This window comes from Abramis brama (genome assembly GCF_963993115.1).
Source record: "Abramis brama genome assembly, chromosome: 11".
Lineage (NCBI taxonomy): Eukaryota > Metazoa > Chordata > Actinopteri > Cypriniformes > Leuciscidae > Abramis > Abramis brama.
Window position 1 is genome coordinate 35358913 of NC_139973.1, and position 20075 is coordinate 35378987.

Consider the following 20075-nt stretch of genomic DNA (forward strand, 5'->3'; position numbering starts at 1 on the left):
CCTCACACAATAATTAGCAGTTAAAAACAAATTACAATATTGTCTTATTTGTTTCATTATTAATGCATTAGTTACCATGAACTAACTATGAGCAATATATTTTTTACAGTTTTTATTAACCTTTGTTAATGTTAGTTAAAGGGTTAGTTCACCCAAAAATGAAAATTCTGTCAGTAATTACTCACCCTCATGTTGTTCCAACCGCGTAAGACCTTCGTCCATCTTCGGAACATAAATTAAGATATTTTTGATGAAATCTGAGAGCTGGATCACTTCTCCATAGGCTGCTAGGTGACCGAAACTTGCTGGCCCAGAAAAGTTATTAAAGAGAACGTTAATATAGTCCAAGTGACTACAGTGGCTCAATCTTAAGTATATCAAGCGACGAAAATACTTTTTGTGCGCAAAAACAAACAAAAATAACGACTTTATTCCACTATTCATTTCCTTCTCTCTGGGCCTCGTAGTGTTTTTGCGCTGCGCGTCTGTGTTGCACGTCAACACGCATCACACACATGACCAGCGTCGGCCAATTGTGAGCCTACGTGGTGACGTGTAACACAGACGCGCTGCGCAAAAACACTACGTGAACCAACTAGAGGCCCAGAGAGAAGGAAATGAATAGTGGAATAAAGTCGTTATTTTTGTTTGTTTTTGCGCACAAAAAGTATTCTCGTCGCTTGATATACTTAAGATTGAGCCACTGTAGTCACTTGGACTATATTAACGATCTCTTTAATAACTTTTCTGGGCCAGCAAGTTTCGGTCACCTAGCAGCCTATGGAGGAGTGATCCAGCACTCAGATTTCATCAAAAATATAAATTTTTGGGTGAACTAACCCTTTAATAAACAAATACAGTTGTTCATCGTTTGTTCGTGTTTGTTCACAGTAAATTAACTAATGTTAACACGTACAACTTTTGATTTTAAAAACATATTAGTATTAGTAAATGTAGAAATTAACATTAACTAAAATTAATAAAAGCTGTTTTAACAAAATAAACATTTGTACTTCACTATTGTAAATTGCTACCAAATATTGCTCTGTCTGAGCATCTTGATCAGCCCTAAACAGCAACAATCTGTTTGTTTGAGAAATGAGATACAGGGTGAGTGTTCGGAAACCTGTTTGAAAACAGTGATTTTTCTTTTAATGGACACTCGTTTTGCTAAAATACTGTGGCATCGATTTATAATCTTCTAATTAAAGGTACAGTAAGCGATTTCTGAGAAAACGCTGTTGAAAGTGGATCGGACCGAGCACCAAAACACACTTGTAGCCAATCAGCAGTAAGCGGCGTATACACTCATGATGGGGGGAGGTGACTGTGTTGCATATGTTCGTGAACTTAGGGGGAAGGACATCAAGATAGGGGTGTGATCCATTTGGGTTTGTTTTTGGTGATTTCAAATATCACCTTTAGGTTCAATATGTAACTGAGGTCAGCTAAAGAGTCGGCTGGACAGGTAAACTTCACTCCCCTGACCCTGAATCTTGCTCATCGCTGTGCGAGTAGGCCCATTTACAAATAGGTTTCACGTAAGGATTGAAGGGTTTTTTAAAACATTGGGCCTAACTGTTTGCTGTTCACTCAAATGATTCTTTGACGTAATCCAAGAGTATTTCCATAAATGAATGTTCAATGAATGCAGAGGCGATGGCAGAAACAGAGAGGCTACACACACGCGCTTGTGAATCTATTCAACACTCATGGAGGAGCGGCCTTTAGTATGCGTGTGGGAGCCTTTAACAAACGCTGTTCTACTCATATTGACGTCTGCAAACTCTACTCAGAACACTTCACAACAATGCCAAAAGATTGACAACTGCCGTAATCGTCATGGGACATTTTAAATATGTCTGTTTGTACCATTCAAGTGTACTGGTCATCTGAAAAGTATGAAGTCAGATAGGACAGTGTTGAATAAAATAATGCATGAAGTGTACGGCTGGCGCAAGTGTTCCTGAATACGCTCTTTCAAACACGTTTTGCAGAGAAACCGAGCATAGAATGATATTCACTATATGTTCTGTTCGTCCCTTCTGCAGCAGTTCATTATGAAATAACATGACAATGGAAGTCTGTCACCATGAATACTATTCTGTACATTCAGTACAGCAGAACAGCTTGAAACATTCAAACATAACTCCTGTAGCTAGATCAACATATTGTGCAGTTCAATATGATATTGACAAACATTAGAGTGCCATGCAGAGAAATTACGAGTGTTATTCATATGAAGATGAAATTCTACAATGACTGCAGAAGTAACAGTTAAAAACATTTAAAGTGATAGTTCACCTAGAAATTAAAATTCTGTCATTTTTTTAAGGTTGTAATATACACTATACGTGACTTTTGCACACATTTCCCCCTGATTCTTGCAGAAAATCAGAGCCAGTCTGCAGTCTGCAGATTTTGGGCATTTGGAGTTGACAGATTTCACAGAAAATCATGTGGGCACAAATTCTGCTTTGATTCCATCTGGATATCAAACATGTTTGATATTTTGAGATGATATTAAAACATATTATTTTCATCTGTCATGCGTCTTCTTCTTCCTTGTTCTTCTTCCTTCTGCTCATATTTTAAAGGTTGTGTGTGTAGTGTGTGTGTAGCGTATTCCAACCTTTCCTCTTCCTCATGACGTTTCAAACAATAAAGAAAAGAAAAGCAAAGCTAAAGTTGTTATTGACTGATAATCATCACCTCTACTGAGTCATCGGAACATTGTCACATTTCTCTCAAGAACACAACAAGACGAGCTAGGATGGAAATGGCAAGATTTTCTCCAAATAACAAATACAATTTTGATCAGTATATGCTTCAGTACAAATAAAGGTTCCAAAAAGGGGATTTTGCAACAATGCCATAGAAGAACATTTTTTGGTTCAACAACGAACAAATGAACAGTTCTTAAAATAACCTTTTTGTTCTTAGAATAAAGAATATTTTAATATTTTAAAGAAAATTTTTCCACACACACACACACACACACACACACAAAAAAACCCCACACATTTGGTGTTAAATGGAGGTTCTTCAAGGAACCACTTAAGCTAAAGGTCCTTTATTATGAGTGGACTTGGAATAATGCATTAGATCTATAATTTTGTGGTGTTTTGTGTTCTTTTTGAAGCTTGACAACCCCAGTAAACACTTACATGTAATTGCATGGATGAAAAGTACATTATTTTTTTTTTAAAAGTACAAAATTACAGTCAAATAAGATTGATCTGAGCGATGACGTGTAATTTTGTGACTATCCAGTAGTTTCACCTGTTTCCAGTGAGTTCCCCTGGACTATACACCTGTTGTTGTTCATGCCATTGTGCTCCACCCTTTCAACTCTACAGCAGAGGCCAAAGACCAACAAGTGCATCAAATCATATCTCACTTTATCTGTGTGTGAGCCAAAACAGATTGTTTTCCTTGTGTTGTGTATTGCATTTTCTTCTTGGATACTTCCTGTATCAGATAATTCCTCGTTAGCAAAATGAGCTTATGTGCACATGCACATAATCTACAACATATTTAACCATGAATGTAACCAAATATTTTATATCGATCAATATGTTTTATTGATCAGTATAAAATATTTGGTTACATTCATGGTTAAATATGTTGTAGATTATGTGCATGTGCATGACCACTATATTGGACACTGAGGTGCTCTTATTGAATAGAGGCATTACATTTCAACAAAACTTACAACTATAAAAATGTGCAAAATTAAAAAAAAATTTATGAGATTCAAAAGACGAGAAACAGTGAAACACAATAGGCATCACAAGTTAAAACTCCTCTGTGATTCTCTCCTTTTAGAGGGCAGCCGTTGAGTCAGGAAACAGGTTTAACAAAATCTACAGGTTGAGTCACTTGTTATTTGAACTGAGCACTGATTTAGTACAGGAAAAAATCTCTCCTTTTACACTCCTAGTCTAAGACAAACATACATATCTCGCTTAAGACACAATGGTGCAGAAACAGGTTTTCTGAATGCATTACTGACAGCAACATCACTATTTTTGGTTATTTAGTTAGGCAAAGTGCAAGCACATTTGGATTTAAAAACACATTTGTGGAGCTGTTTGTGAATATACCTTTTTAAATTAGATAACATAATATATTTATATGCAGATTACACTTTATTATTATATTACACTTAATTATATTTGCATGAAATGTATGCAGCTTGGACACATAATGTAAAGTATCATTCCTAGTGGAAAATATGAAGATAACGCAAGATTCAAATGTTGTTTTAATGTACTGCTCTATTCACAGACAGATGCATCATGCATGAGTGTAAAAACAGATTTACCTTCAGGTTTCCCGTCCTGCGTCTGAGCGCGCGCAGGTGAACGGAGCGCGAGACACAGCGCGAGCATCTGCAGCGCATTCACCTTCATTTTCATTCTCAGAATTCCCAATGTGAAGTCAGTCCGTCAGGATGAACAGTCAGTTACATATCCATGGCGAAAGAAGCGTGGGAGAAATGATGCTCCCTTCACTTCGGCTTGTCCGAATCTGACAGAAATTCTCATCAAAAAATATCAAGTAGTCCGTTTCCGTCGGTTACGAAAAAGTTTATAGACTGTTAAATCCTTCAGTAGCCTATACGTCAGTTAAAAACAAATAGTTTGACTGAAACAAAAATGATAATACAATCAAAATATTGGGGGGAAAGCGACCAGAAATACGGGACCTGTCCCGTAAAAGGTTCGTAAACATGAAAACACTCGCGCACGCATTAATGTTGTCTCGAGGATTGTTAGGCTACCTGTTTACGAGGACAGGTGAACGATGCTGAACACTGATTGGCTGTGACGTTGACCGTGTAATTCCAAAGCCCGAGCATCGATTTATCTCAAACATGTAAACAAGTCATTAAGCCTTGATAGTGAACTCTTGAGTCTTGACCACTATAAACAGGCAGTTTTCTAAATTTCCCTCAGTAACCGACAGTCCTCACAGCCTACACTGAAAGCACCGACGAGATTGTGATGCATGTGCCAAGATTCTGCTCTCTCTCTCTCTCTCTCTCTCTCTCTCTCTCTCTCTCTCTCTCTCTCTCTCTCTCTCTCTCTGAACAAACACACATATACACACATCTGGGCTTTGCTGTATCGATAATAATGTCATCTTTGAGTGAGGGGTCTCATTGTGTGCAAGTCAAGGGTGGCATTGTGTCCCGGTATCGTGCACTAGTTTATCACTGTTTCTTTGATGGCTCTGGACTCACAGTCTCACAAAGGCAACTTTGTCCCTCAGTTCAGATGGCTGTAGAACTCTGAGACAAGAAAGTGTTTGAGTTTAGAGCACACATGATTCTCAGACACAAAAAATACCTGCCAAAATAATACATTCAATTTTCTTATTGTAATTCTTTAAATTGTAAATACCTCAACAGTAAATTCTACATTTTTAGTTTAAAGTTCATATCACTCTCAGAAAAAAATAATTAATTAATTAAATTAATTCTCACATTAATTCAATAACTGACAAAATAAAATGAAAAATAGGTAACACTTTATTTTACAGTGTCCTTGTTATAGGCTATGTACATGTAACCCTCAACCAAACCCTAGTAAGCACATGCTGTTAATTCATTTTACTCAATAAAAAGAAAAGTAGGCTACTTAAATATATAATTACACTGTAACAATGATACCTTAAAATAAAGTGTAACCAAAAATTATTTTTGGCATTTTAATGTCTTTTTGTAATGTAGGCTAGTCATTGTAATTTCTAAAAATGTAATTTCTCAACAGTAAACATTTTTGAGCACTCATCACATACTGTGCCTCACAACAATGCATTTCATTATAATCCTTAATAGATATTAACAATCATTTATTTAAAAAAAAAATATATAGCCTAATACAAAGTGTCTTTTAACACTTTTATTTTTAGGTTTCTTTCTTAATTTCTTTCTTATAATTACTCAAATTCTACATGCCCCAAGACATAAAAAAACCAAAACACCCCCCCCCCCCACCCCCAAAAAAAGTATGTTTTTCTGTTCATACAATGTGTTCATACTGGTACATTTCCAACAATTATCTTTCCTCTTGTTCTCTGTCCAAACAGCATTTGAGTGTGGTAGTCACAGTTGGAAAACAGGTTTTAAAGACCAGCTCTTCCGGCACTACCGGTCTGTGTGAGGCACTGATTGAACAAACAAGTAGGCCTACACAGACAAAACAGACAGAGAGGAAGACAGACAAACAGATATTCTTGCACAACAAGCCCTAGTGAATACTTCTATAGCCTATGTTCTTTTGTATCACTTTTTCAGAGAGATGCACTGCATAAACAAGGTTTTTTTATGGTTTTGGAGCACATTCCTTGTTCGTTAATATCTCACCAGCAAAAATCATTATGGGCCAGAACACACCCTGATTCATTGAGCTCTCTCACACACTTTCTGGTCTGAACAGATTGTGGGTTTGTATATTTATATATATTTTGCACTGCCGGATATATGAATATTATACATTAGCGAAGACACAGACTATTTAAGCACATATGACATGATGAGAATATGCATTTGAGATTCTTCCTTTCCCGAACTGAAAAGTGTCTGAAACTGTGTGTGTTCTCATAATAGTTCTGCCCTCTTCTGGCTGACATACGGAACTGCAGTGCAGAAAGACACCAGGAATCCAGCACAGACGTTTCAAGGCTTTGCGAGACATTTGCAATAAATAATGCGACGCATTATTTAAAGGGTTAGTTCATCCAAAAAATAAAATTCTGCCATTAATTACTCACCTTTATGTCATTCCATACCCGTAAGACATTCGTTCATCTTTGAAACACAAATGAAGAACATTTAATGAAATATGAGAGATTTCTGTCCCTCCATTGACAGCTACACAACTTTAAAGCTTCAAAAAGTTCATAATGAGATTGAAAACTAATTCATATGAATCGAGCGGTTTAGTCCAAATTTTCTGAAGAGACTCGATTGCTTTATATGATGAACAGATTGAATTTAGATGATTTTAGATGAACAGCGAACATAAACAGAAACTGAACTGTACATACTTGATGAGTGAGAACAAACCTCATTGGTTCATGCAGAAGCTCAAACGCGCTGCATACCAAGAGAATGAACCTCATTGGTTCACGCACGTCAAGCAAACATGCTTAAGCTTCCATTTACCACAACTGATGTGTGAGTTGATTAATGTTTATATGTGAATAAAAGCCTAAATTCAATCTTTTCATCATATAAAGTGATTGTGCCTCTTCCGGAAAATTGGACTAAACCACTCAATTTATGGGTTAGTTTTACAATCTCTTTATGAACTTTTTGAAGCGTCAAAGTGGTAGTTGTGAGGACTGGCAGGGACAGAAATCTCTCAGATTTCATTAAAATATCTTACTTTACTCACCCTCAAGACTTTCGTTCATCTTCAAAAAACAAATGATGAGAGGATTTTCAACAAACCATTAAAAACTGTAGTCTAAATCTAGGATTAGACTTGATCCATTTCTGGCACCAGTTCACTATGAGACATTACACATATACAATATCATGAAGTCATTAGGCTTTACTAAAGCATTTTCCAGACCAGGAGGGATGCAACAGAATCCACTATAATCTTCCAGCAGGGGGTGCATCCATTATATACGATTTACAGTGAGGAAAATAAGTATTTGAACACCCTGCTATTTTGCAAGTTCTCCCACTTGGAAATCATGGAGGGGTCTGAAATTGTCATCGTAGGTGCATGTCCACTGTGAGAGACATAATCTAAAAAAAAATAAAAATCCAGAAATCACAATATATGATTTTTTAACTATTTATTTGTATGATACAGCTGCAAATAAGTATTTGAACACCTGTCTATCAGCTAGAATTCTGACCCTCAAAGACCTGTTAGTCTGCCTTTAAAATGTCCACCTCCACTCCATTTATGATCCTAAATTAGATGCACCTGTTTGAGGTCGTTAGCTGCATAAAGACACCTGTCCACCCCATACAATCAGTAAGAATCCAACTACTAACATGGCCAAGACCAAAGAGCTGTCCAAAGACACTAGAGACAAAATTGTAAACCTCCACAAGGCTGGAAAGGGCTACGGGGAAATTGCCAAGCAGCTTGGTGAAAAAAGGTCCACTGTTGGAGCAATCATTAGAAAATGGAAGAAGCTAAACATGACTGTCAATCTCCCTCGGACTGGGGCTCCATGCAAGATCTCACCTCGTGGGGTCTCAATGATCCTAAGAAAGGTGAGAAATCAGCCCAGAACTACACGGGAGGAGCTGGTCAATGACCTGAAAAGAGCTGGGACCACCGTTTCCAAGGTTACTGTTGGTAATACACTAAGACGTCATGGTTTGAAATCATGCATGGCACGGAAGATTCCCCTGCTTAAACCAGCACATGTCAAGGCCCGTCTTAAGTTTGCCAATGACCATTTGGATGATCCAGAGGAGTCATGGGAGAAAGTCATGTGGTCAGATGAGACCAAAATAGAACTTTTTGGTCATAATTCCACTAAACGTGTTTGGAGGAAGAAGAATGATGAGTACCATCCCAAGAACACCATCCCTACTGTGAAGCATGGGGGTGGTAGCATCATGCTTTGGGGGTGTTTTTCTGCACATGGGACAGGGCGACTGCACTGTATTAAGGAGAGGATGACCGGTGCCATGTATTGCGAGATTTTGGGGAACAACCTCCTTCCCTCAGTTAGAGCATTGAAGATGGGTCGAGGCTGGGTCTTCCAACATGACAATGACCCGAAGCACACAGCCAGGATAACCAAGGAGTGGCTCTGTAAGAAGCATATCAAGGTTCTGGCGTGGCCTAGCCAGTCTCCAGACCTAAACCCAATAGAGAATCTTTGGAGGGAGCTCAAACTCCGTGTTTCTCAGCGACAGCCCAGAAACCTGACTGATCTAGAGAAGATCTGTGTGGAGGAGTGGGCCAAAATCCCTCCTGCAGTGTGTGCAAACCTGGTGAAAAACTACAGGAAACGTTTGACCTCTGTAATTGCAAACAAAGGCTACTGTACCAAATATTAACATTGATTTTCTCAGGTGTTCAAATACTTATTTGCAGCTGTATCATACAAATAAATAGTTAAAAAATCATACATTGTGATTTCTGGATTTTTTTTTTTAGATTATGTCTCTCACAGTGGACATGCACCTACAATGACAATTTCAGACCCCTCCATGATTTCTAAGTGGGAGAACTTGCAAAATAGCAGGGTGTTCAAATACTTATTTTCCTCACTGTATTTATTATGTGTGTTATTTGTATACTGGACACAAATGTTGCTCATAAGATTAGCTGCAAGTAGCATTAAAAATGTAAAATAGAACAAATATAAATGAGAAAAAAAACAGCAAAGTATACGGTAATTTCCATGTTTTTATTTGAGTGTAGTGTTACAGTCAAAGGATCAGAGGGAGAGAAAGATTAAGGTGTCTACATCATAATAATCAACAATAGTCTTTTTTAAATCTACTGTAACAGATAATTACACATTTCATCCATGATTTCTAAGAGTTCTATTCATTTATTTATTATTCATTGAGAAATTGTTTTCTCCCTTCATTGATTATGTTCACTGACACCGTAAGCCATCAAAATGATTTACCCAACATAGTAAAAAGAAAAAAAATCAAGAAAGAAAATGCATAAGCACACAGAGGTAAAAACACATTCACCAAAACACTCACCAAAATAAATACATAAATAAATATATAATGTTGAAGAAGATAAAATCTTTAAACCCTAGCTACTCAATAAGCACAAAAACGGTTTAATGCAAAGAACAAATGCTTTGAAATCAAGCAAACAATATATTTGAGATGTTTTAACCCCTTTTGTTTCCAGATCAACTAAAAACTAAACAAGTAAACTCAGTGACCCAATAACTTAGTTAATAAATAACCATGTGAAAACACTTTAGTAAGAAGATAAGGCCACGAAACTTAACAGACTGGACGATTCACACTGCAGACTTGTGTAGAAATGGCCTTGCAGACAGTTTGTTGTTTGCATTCGATGCTAATACTACTGAAATGTATGGTGTTAAGCTAGATATGCTTATGTTCCATAGTCAAACTGAATCATTTGAGCTGAAGTGTCTTGCTAAATAGCACAATTGTTTAGGTAACTCTCCCATTCCTGCATCACCCACACGCTACAGCACGCAAGACTCTATTCCAACCATGTCCTAGATTGAAAATACTTGCCTTTTTAAAATGTGCATGATGATGATGATGATGATGATATAACTTCATTGTCAGACAAAGTCTGAATTTCCTCTTGTGTGCCATTATGTTCATTCACAAATCCCTTTTTTTGTCTCACAAAGGATATAAAGGATGTAGACAAATGGGAACTTGTCTTTTAACTCTCTTGATGCCTTGTGTTATGCAAAATAACATGATGCATGCAGATGTTGACTTAATATGTTATAGTTTTTAGTTGAAGTCTAAAAAGCTGATTTTACTGGTTCACAACAGTGGTAAGAGTCATAATAATTGGTTTTTAGTGTACATGAAGTGGGAAAATGCCACAAATGTGTTGCCTGGAATAATATGCAAACTAATAGCAATGCTATTCCCAGAAACGAATACAATTTCAAACAGGTTGTTTTGCTATTAAGATTTGTGTGAAGGATGGATTAACAAATATGCAATGCAGGATAAGTAGTTTTGTTGTTTGTTGCATTTACACTGGTTAGTATGGTAATACACTGTAGTGATTTTCCATTTGTCCATGTAGTTTGTAACACATAGATTATGTTAGAACTAATCTAAACATCACTATTATCTGTGATGTTTGCTATAATATGTTATACACAAAACAAAATACAAAATAAATATATATATATATATATACACATCTATATATTTTTCGTTTCTGAACTATACTAATAAAAAAAACATCATGAATAAAGCCAAAATGTGTCAGCCTACCAGCACTGATTCAACAAAATTCACATTCATTGGGGGTGATATGTTAGTCCGAACCCACAAAACACATTATGCGCATGAAACAAGCAATCTAACACAGAAGGAGATGCGATATTATGCAGTTTGCCGCAGACCACTGACATACCAAGGTTTTGTGTACGTGTGTGTGCTTTTTTATGCTGTTTGCTAATATGATTCAAATAGTCAAAGTGCAAAAGCAAAAAAAAAAAACAGCCAAATGTTTAGTGTCATCATTACAATCTATTCATCATGTCAGTGGCAAATTAGTACTAGCAACTATGTTAAACAGCATTTCACTATCTATCTATCTATCTATCTATCTATCTATCTATCTATCTATCTATCTATCTATCTATCTATCTATCTATCTATCTATCTATCTATCTATCATCTATCTATCTATCTATCATCTATCTATCTATCTATCTATCTATTGGACTAACAGCACAGCATGCATGCCATGCAGACAATGCTAGTGATTATTACGACACAATACCGTTTTACCCATGCAACAATTAGCCAAGTCAATTCTTCAGTACAACAAAGTGAAGGTGGGGGGGGCGTTTGACTAAAAAAAGCTTTATTTACAGCTTTACTCGAATGTGTTCGTTTATGATGGACTATTCAAAAGCACCATGTTTGACTCATAATTTAGGCGAGGAAAGTTTGCAGAAACACAGACTCTACATTCGATCTATAGACCTTATGCGCCAGAGAAACGAGGGCGCAGCCATCTTTAGGATATTGTCTTTGAACTTCCGTTTTTGCAGTCGCTCTGTATATTTCTATGGCATTGCTGTCCAGGAGTAATTAGCTTTTGAAGTGGATTTACTTGAAGTTATCATGAGGATTGTAATGTTTAAAGCAGATGTCTTTACAAATGTCAGTAGACTGGGAAGATTTTAAAACGAGTCGTTCATTCATAAATACGCAAGATCGCTGTGAAAATACAGACCGGAAGACAAAAGACAACGAGCGCAGCGCTGAAAAGGGGCGGGGCTACATAAGGTCTATAGCATCCAATCACTGTGTCCATTCTAGTACAGCAACAAAGCAGCATGCAACACCAACCAACCAGCTCTGTGTAACTAAACACACACATGCAGATCTAACCTCTACTACACCACAACGCTTAACACACGACACAGAGAGAAAGAGCCATGCAAAACACAGCAGGGTATCTAACGCAATCACGGACAGCGGGGCTCGTAGACTGTGGGTACTGTGTGTGCGTGAGGAGGCAAGCTGCATCATAATCGCATCTACTGAAAACAGAGCTTTCCGACACAATACCAGGAAATACAGAAGCATATTACATAATACATGAGCATGCTCAGACCCATAGCTAACTATCTTTTTCATGGCAGTCAAGGACAACACTGATCACTGATTGTAAACATGGAAAGATTGAGTGAGAGTGGGAGAGGCGGAGATGACATCGACCAAACGTTGATGCTATATACCGACACTGTACTGACCGGCGTTCATCATACAGTGAAAATGGAAAGTCAACAGAGAAAATGAGATGCCTGTTGATCTGCGAGTGTGCGTAGTGAATGCATGTGCGTACAGATGATTTACACAGAGCATAGAAGGCTCTATAAACCACATACTGTATTTGCCATTATACAACAAAAATAAACTGAATCAAACAATGACAAATCAAACATAACAATTCCAAAGGCCAAATTAGTCCCACCCCCTTCCCAAAGAGACAAACGGCCACAGAATGAAAATCCCACCCCTCACTTCTTATTCTTGAGCTGATTGGCGAGCCAGTCGAGCCCTTCGTACAGACCGTCTCCGCTGGTCGCACAGGTCGCTTGTATATACCAGTTGCGGTGGCGGAGTGAGTGGAGGCCGAGTTTATCTGTGATCTCAGCTGCATTCATGGCGTTTGGCAGATCCTGTAGTCAAAACAGTCAAGAAAATACGATGACGAGTAAATGCTTTTAAACAGAACCATAGATTTTTATTCTGAAATAAGCACACAATTTAGCAGCAGAATTATGGACAATAGAATATGATTAATTGAAATTTAAACATATGTACTATCGTTCAAAAAGTTTGGGGCTGGAAAGAACCACATAAGGGGCTGTATGTAAGAATATAATATTAATATTAATCACTTTTAAATGACCAATATGTGAACAGCTTGTAACAAAACTTTAAAAAAGCGAGACCTTCCAAGACTTCCTAGGTTCTCTATGAGAGCCTGTAGACTGATTTTTATGTGAAGGACTTGGAAAGGACGTGTGCTTATTCAATGACACATGAGACAATGTTTATGTCCAGGATAATGCCGAAAGAGCTATTCTGTACTGGCAGTGTACTGACATATGTACTGACAATGTGTCATGTCAAAAATGATAACTGCGTCAGGCTGAAACTAGTAAAAAACACTTGCACCGCGCCAGGTGTATGATAGGGCCCATAGTCTCTTGTGCATTACGTGTGCAAGCGCAATAAGTTGCTGGCTGTAGTTCACTTAACGTCCACCGGTGTCACTAATAACAAGGGTTTCTGAATTCTACAAATAGCCCCTTTAAAAACTCCAGCTGTAAATATGTCAAGAATGTCACTTGAAGATGAGGTGCAGTACCTGTTTGTTTGCAAAGACAAGAAGAACAGCATCACGCAATTCGTCTTCTGCGAGCATCCTCATTAACTCCTCCCGCGCTTCGTTCACTCTCTCCCGATCGTTACTGTCAACCACGAAAATAAGACCTACGATGAGAAAAAACAGCAGAGATGAATACAGAGCAACATTAACACAACACGAAAGCATACACAGATTGTATCCAACTATGCAATGTTTTGCTTTAAAAAGAAAACAAACATTGATTTTTATTTTTTAATATTACTGAGCTATTTTGCTATGTGGACATGTTAACCAGTGTTATATAATATCATTGAGATACTATTATAGTTTTTTTTAAATATACTTTTTTGTGGTTAACGTTTATATTATTTCAAGTAAAAAATGTTTTTTTTAATGGGTTTAGTTGTAGTTAACTATAATAACCCTGCTTCACCGAGGTTTACAAGGTGGCTCTGCACAGTTTGCGCTCACTAAACACAAGCTACACAGGCGCACTAAATCTCATTGCAACATGTGTTTAAGCTGGAGAAGTTGAGTGTATGTGTAACTCACCCTGTGTATTTTGAAAGTAGTGTCTCCAGAGTGGTCTGATTTTATCCTGACCACCAACATCCCACACAGTGAAGCTGATGTTTTTGTACTCCACTGTCTCCACATTAAAGCCTAACACAAACACAAACCAGAATCACATCATTTTACTATTTCAGATGATATAATTCAATTACTGTGCATTCAACAACTGTACAAATATAATTGCTGTAGATGTATGTAGGGGACACCAGGCAAATTTAACAATTTCATTTCTTAAAGTGATAGTTCACCCAGAAATGAAAATTCTGTCATCATTTACTCACCCTCAAGTTGTTCCAAACCTGTATGAGTTTCTTTCTTCTGCTGAACACAACAGAAGATATTTTGTAGAATATGTGTAACCAAACATTTGATGGGCCCCATTGACTTCCATAGTATTTTTTTTCCTACTATGGAAGTCAATGGGGAAGTCTTATCAACTGTCCATTGAGGGTTAGTAAATGATGACAGAAGGTCATATAGGAAGCATTTTTATGTGCCAGTAGTAATAGAGTGCAACATTCGGGGTCCCAAAGTAAAAACTCTCCATAGATAAACTGATTTTAATGATAAACCTTTAAAGACAGCCCTACTGTGAGCTATGAGGTTGTGAAGCGACGGTATTTTTAAATTGTGTTGAACAGCTGAATTTGTGGTAAAAAACTACATTACCCATGATGCTGTACAGAAAATTCTAACAATCAGAGAGTTGAAACAATCAAAACGAGCCAAAAAAAGCTCTTTAGTTCCCATGAAAGTCGTTCTCAAAATACATATATCTGCATATTTTGCAATAAACTTAAAATATATTGTTAATATATATAAAATCAGTTTTATATTTCTCTATCGGTTTTAATTTGATTATGCTGTTTCGCAAAGCTTCATGGAATTGTAGTTCTTTCCCTCACTAAAAAGCCATTAAGTGCACAGTCTTGTATTTTTGTCAGATTTTCAAATACTTTTTTGCCTTAAATCAATGTTATGATTCACCTCATAGCTATTTGGTTTGGTTCATGGCTTATAGCGCTTACAGACTTTTTTTAAATCCCTATGGGAGAAATTAATGGAAAAAATACTTCCAGAACCAGTGCCGCTGAAAAAGTGGACGGGCACTAATGCACATAGAAGCAATAAAATATTCAGCTATATGGAAGCTAACAGCTTCAGTGCAACAGGTTTACACAAAATTCAGGACTAAAGAATCTTCTCCTTTTAATTTCATGAGAATTTTTTTTATTTAATTGGCCTCATCCCACAAAAAGAGAAATATACTTTTTTATTTATGATGAAATACTTATAAATTTGTTTATATTGTGTTTGAAATGACCATGAATTCTGTCTGCGGATGTACAGGTACCTATTTAAACAGTATTGTAACAAAGTCTACAAAACAATCAAATGAAGTAAGAGCATGATTTTACCAATGGTTGGGATGGTGGTGACGATCTCTCCCAGCTTCAGTTTGTAAAGGATGGTGGTTTTACCAGCAGCATCTAATCCAACCATCAGAATTCTCATCTCTTTCTTCCCTATCAGACTCTTCAGCAGATTGCCAAAAATATTCCCCATGATTCAATGTTTTGCTTCGTCCAGCCAATCACAATCCAGAAAGCTGTGAGTCCTTTTGTAGAACAATCCACTGAGGTAAAAGACTTTGCCTTGAGAATTAATGCTCGCAGAAGAAATAATAATCTGGAGTCCTGCAAAGAAAAAAAAGAAAAGAAAATCAATGTGGATGACTTGTACTTGGTCGTCAATGAAAATATATTTGTTATATTCATTTATTAATTTTGTATATTAAAATATGAAAATATATAAATCAAAGTTATTTAAAATAATATTTCACAATTGTACTGTTTCACTGTATTTTATCAAATAAACAGCATGTATATATAGAGAAAATATATATATTGTTATATACTGTATCTATAGATATTTTAAATTGTAATAATATTACACTACAGTACTGATTTTTTTTTTTTTTTACTTTCTTTTTTATCAAATAAATGTAGTGTGTGTGGTTTAGGGTATGTCCCCACAAGGATGTCAATACGTTTGGACATTTTTGGTCATCATGAGGAAAACAGCTTATAAATCATAGTAAGTGATGCTTTTTGAAAATGTAAAAATGCAGAAAGTTTTCTGTAATGGGTAGGATTAGGGTTAGTGTAAGGGGATAGAATTTACAGTTTGTACAGTATAAAAATCATTATATCTATAGAAAGTCCCCATAAAACTTGGATACCCATCATAAGTATATGTGTGTGTGTGTGTGTGTGAGTGAGTGAGTGGACAGAGAGAGAGATCAGCATGGAAAAAAGCAACTTGGAAATTTAAAACTGATTCCAGTGGAAAAGGGGTTTCAGTTTAAAGCAAATGATCTTCATTAGATATTATTAAATTCGACTGACTGAATTTGGCATGTGAATGGTGACCTGTGTAATCTGAATGTTTCAGACAAGCATTCTTTTACCCACTGTAATCGTGCAACTGATTATCAGAGAGGCGTTTGTAAGTTGAAATGAAAAATACACGTCTCAAAATTCTGAGGGGGCGGGTTAAATGAGCATAATGCTTCTGGATGTGTATTTACATTTCTTATTTTCACTAGTATGTGCTTCATGTGCAGAAGCTACAAGAATGTTAACAACCACAGTACACACACGGACTGAACTGAAGAAACTATGATCCTGCCATGTCTTCAGGCTGTACAGCAATCTGTTCATCCCTCTCATATCCCTCCATCACACAAACCCCCTGAACATTCCCAGATGGAGTTATCCAAGATGTAGAACACATTTCCTGATAACCATTTTGTCCTAATTCATGATGTCAAAGTATAACACGTATATAAGATTGCGAGTCCAATTACACAAATGTGTTATTTTTTTATCAATTTTTTTTTCAAACAACTAGTTTTAATCGCTTTTAACTTGAGTTTTTTTGTTTGTTTTGTTTTTTTTTAAACTAAAATACCAATCACCTTATTCTTGCAATAACTGTGGGGTAAACAAATCAAGGTAAAACCCAATAAAACCACACTGACACAAGAGTCAGCTATAATGAAGGTAGATTTGAACCAAAACATTGAACTGTGTACTGTGGACATGATCGGTGTGTTCTCAAATGTTTTAAATGTTGTAATTTTCTAAAATCAGATTTTACATATTTGTTGTTTCATGACTTGTTTTGTGTTGCAAACATTACAGCTTATAATAGGCTTTTTAATAGCATGTTCATATTGTGACAGTCGAAATGTTCAAATACTGTAAGGTACGTGCCTAAAGAAACTGACTTTAAAAAATAAACCTATCCCGAGTAGGCTAATATGAACAACTAACTACATAAATGGTTTCCCCTACATAAAATCAAGACAAAAAGGTAAAGTAAAGGTGCATAACCAGCAATAAACTGTACTTGATGCACATGCAAATTTGTTCATTAAGACAGCAATAATCTCTCATTACTGTCTTAATGGACACATTTACATGTGCATCAAGTACAGTTTATTGCTGGTTATGCACCTTTACTTAACCTTTTGTCTTGATTTTAGACAGGTTATTAGGTTATAATTAATAATCTGATAATGATGCTTTAGGTCATTATTGTTTGGAGCATAAGAAACAAATTGAATAGACATTAAAAAAACAAAACAACAACAACATATATATATTCCTGTTATATTATGTCCTGTGTAGAGGACACCAGGATAAGACACAAAAGGATAAGGCAAAAAAAACAATGTTTTTTTAATTCATCAGTCAATTTTTAGGTTTCAAGCTTTTTTTATCCAAACTTTGTATAAAGATGATTCTCAACTATGCTATATCAAATATATAACAGAATTATTTGATATAGGCTACCATTTTAATTTATGCAATATGCATGTAAACATGGCCATAAATGCCATTCCCATTCCATGCAATGCATCTATACACTGTATCTAATTTGCATATTAATGTGTTCTTCGGGCAACATAATGGAAAAAATACATGTAACAATGGGAGTAATAATTGGGAATATTTTCATAAGAATATCTCATATTTAATGGGAATATCGCTATATTATTTCTTTCCCTATTCACATGTTGTGCCTCCAAAATGCCTGATATGTGATTCTGTCGTGCTGTCTGATATATGAAATCGATGCCCTGTTTCAAAACAGAAAGTCATATTCTGATTTGAAGCCCCATAACATTTTCCTGAGATGCTGATTTCTGACAAACAATTTGAAAATTAGTCAGATTTAAATTATTCTTACAAAATTTGATCATATTTCCATAAGAGTGCTAAATGTGATCCTTCATTACTTTTTAAAGACCAAGAAGAGGGAGTTGTCATGGTTACACCAAACATTTTCCTGCTGAAAAAAACCCCCCTAAAACCAGCCTAGGTTGGTTGGCTGGTCTTAGTTGGTTAAAGCTGGAAGTAGCTAAAGCTAGTCAGCCAGTCAGCCTGGGAGACCAGCTTAAACGAGCCAAACAGCTTAGGCTGGTTTTAGCAGTTTTTTTCCCCAGCAGGGAATTGGTATCTCTGCAAAGCCCTGAATGTGCTCTTTACAGGAAGTCCAGACTTAAAACTGTGACATGTATGTTGTCAGAGAAATGTGCTGAAATATAATGTCCACTGCTGGGTCTCCGGAGGAACGGAAGCTGCGGGGGTCTGACTCCGGGCGCGCTGTCCATGGTGCTGACGCCCCGACACGCCGACACACACCAGGAATATTTTTACACGGGTTTTTGTAACAGACTTCTTCATTCTAAAGGCTTCCTTCGTTGTTTCTGAATGATTCGAGAAACCCAGGCTTACTCAAACCCGTGCAAGGGACCCCAACAATGTATTTATGTCACGAGACAACGAAATACTACAGCGTTACTAGATGGTTGTCCACATTGCATCTAACACGGTGATCTTTAAAAACATTAACATTAACTCAAATAAAAATTTCGAATACTGCCGGTTTGCGTATAAAGGCCTACGACCCTTTGACAATGTCGGCGTAGGATACAAAGATCGGAGCTTCTCCGTGAAGAGATGCGTTTGGCACGAAGCAGAAGGATGTAATTGTTCTTATGCAAGACCACCACAACTCACGCAAAAGCAAACCGGAATCAATCACAACCCAAGCGCAACACAAGCCGTCTTAATGTCTGAAGGCGTAAGGCAGCACATCATGTGTGATACTGATCTTCATTCATTTGGAAAGATAGAGACGCTACGAATACGTGCCTCGCGGAAGGCCTGTCTAGGTCTCTCTATTTCCAATAGCAATATAAGACGCGCTGTCATAGTCTACCGAAAGCACAAGCAACATTTCAACCAGTCAGAACCACTCCGAAGTGTTTCATTTTAGAGCAATCACAACAATTGTACGTATCCGGATTACCTTGCGAGATGACACCAGCCGATTTTGGACACGGAGAGACGGAGAGAAGATCTCACGAGAGTTTACGCCGACAGCACAGGCTTCGATGGGGATTTCTCGCGATGTTTGGTTTTCGCATCTTGACACTGATTCCAGTCAGGTAAGGTAGCCTTTAGTCAAATAAATGACATGTCAAGGAAATGCTTGAGGTGTAACAACACTCTTTCAAGCTACAAATTCACTGGAAATTCTTAACAAATATCGAGCATGTTTGTATTTCTTGGAGCCTATAAAAGATATGGGCCTGCATTTATTTTTTGAACTTCTGAAAAAAGAAAAAGAATACAATTAAAAAAAATAGTGAATAAATTAGGACTATATTGTATATTTATTAACTTTTAAGTAGGCTAAATATCATCCTATCCTATTAGGTAGCTATAGCAACAGTTTATTATAAGAAGCAATAGGCCTAAATAAACTGAAGTTTCAAAAAAGAAGATTGTCAACCTAAAGTGAATTCAAAGAAGAAAATATTTATACTCACAGTGGATGGTACACCTTGCT

The 20075-nt window shown here is 36.7% G+C and overlaps 2 protein-coding genes across 3 annotated transcripts in view; both read right to left on the reverse strand.

Moving 5' to 3' along the window:
- Nucleotides 1-4985, reverse strand: part of erbb3a (erb-b2 receptor tyrosine kinase 3a) — a 30154-nt gene extending 25169 nt beyond the window's left edge. The window contains exon 1 of one of the 2 annotated variants that reach the window (XM_084128348.1): nt 4328-4985. In XM_084128348.1, the coding sequence (XP_083984474.1) occupies nt 4328-4421 (94 nt within the window). In that variant the 5' untranslated portion in view covers nt 4422-4985. The remainder of the gene's footprint in view (nt 1-4327) is intronic. The other variant, XM_084128347.1, reaches the window with a different exon arrangement.
- A 4395-nt stretch (nt 4986-9380) lies between these two features.
- arf3b (ADP-ribosylation factor 3b) lies at nt 9381-19622 on the reverse strand. The gene is made up of 5 exons (XM_084128972.1): nt 19533-19622; nt 15569-15847; nt 14130-14240; nt 13578-13702; nt 9381-12882 (listed from the first exon to the last, which is right to left on the reverse strand). Exons 2-5 carry the CDS (start codon nt 15714-15716, stop codon nt 12721-12723), a joined length of 546 nt encoding a protein of 181 aa, XP_083985098.1. The 5' UTR covers nt 15717-15847; nt 19533-19622; the 3' UTR covers nt 9381-12720.
- Between the last annotated feature and the right edge of the window lie 453 nt (nt 19623-20075).

Excerpts from the sequence above, each read along its gene's own strand:
- arf3b (XM_084128972.1), bottom strand. The coding sequence starts at position 15,716 with ATGGGGAATATTTTTGGCAATCTGCTGAAGAGTCTGATAGGGAAGAAA. Across the intron at positions 14,241-15,568 it reads CACCACCATCCCAACCATTG|GCTTTAATGTGGAGACAGTG; the intron begins GTAAAATCATGC and ends TGTTTGTGTTAG. Across the intron at positions 13,703-14,129 it reads CTACTTTCAAAATACACAGG|GTCTTATTTTCGTGGTTGAC; the intron begins GTGAGTTACACA and ends TTCTCATCGTAG.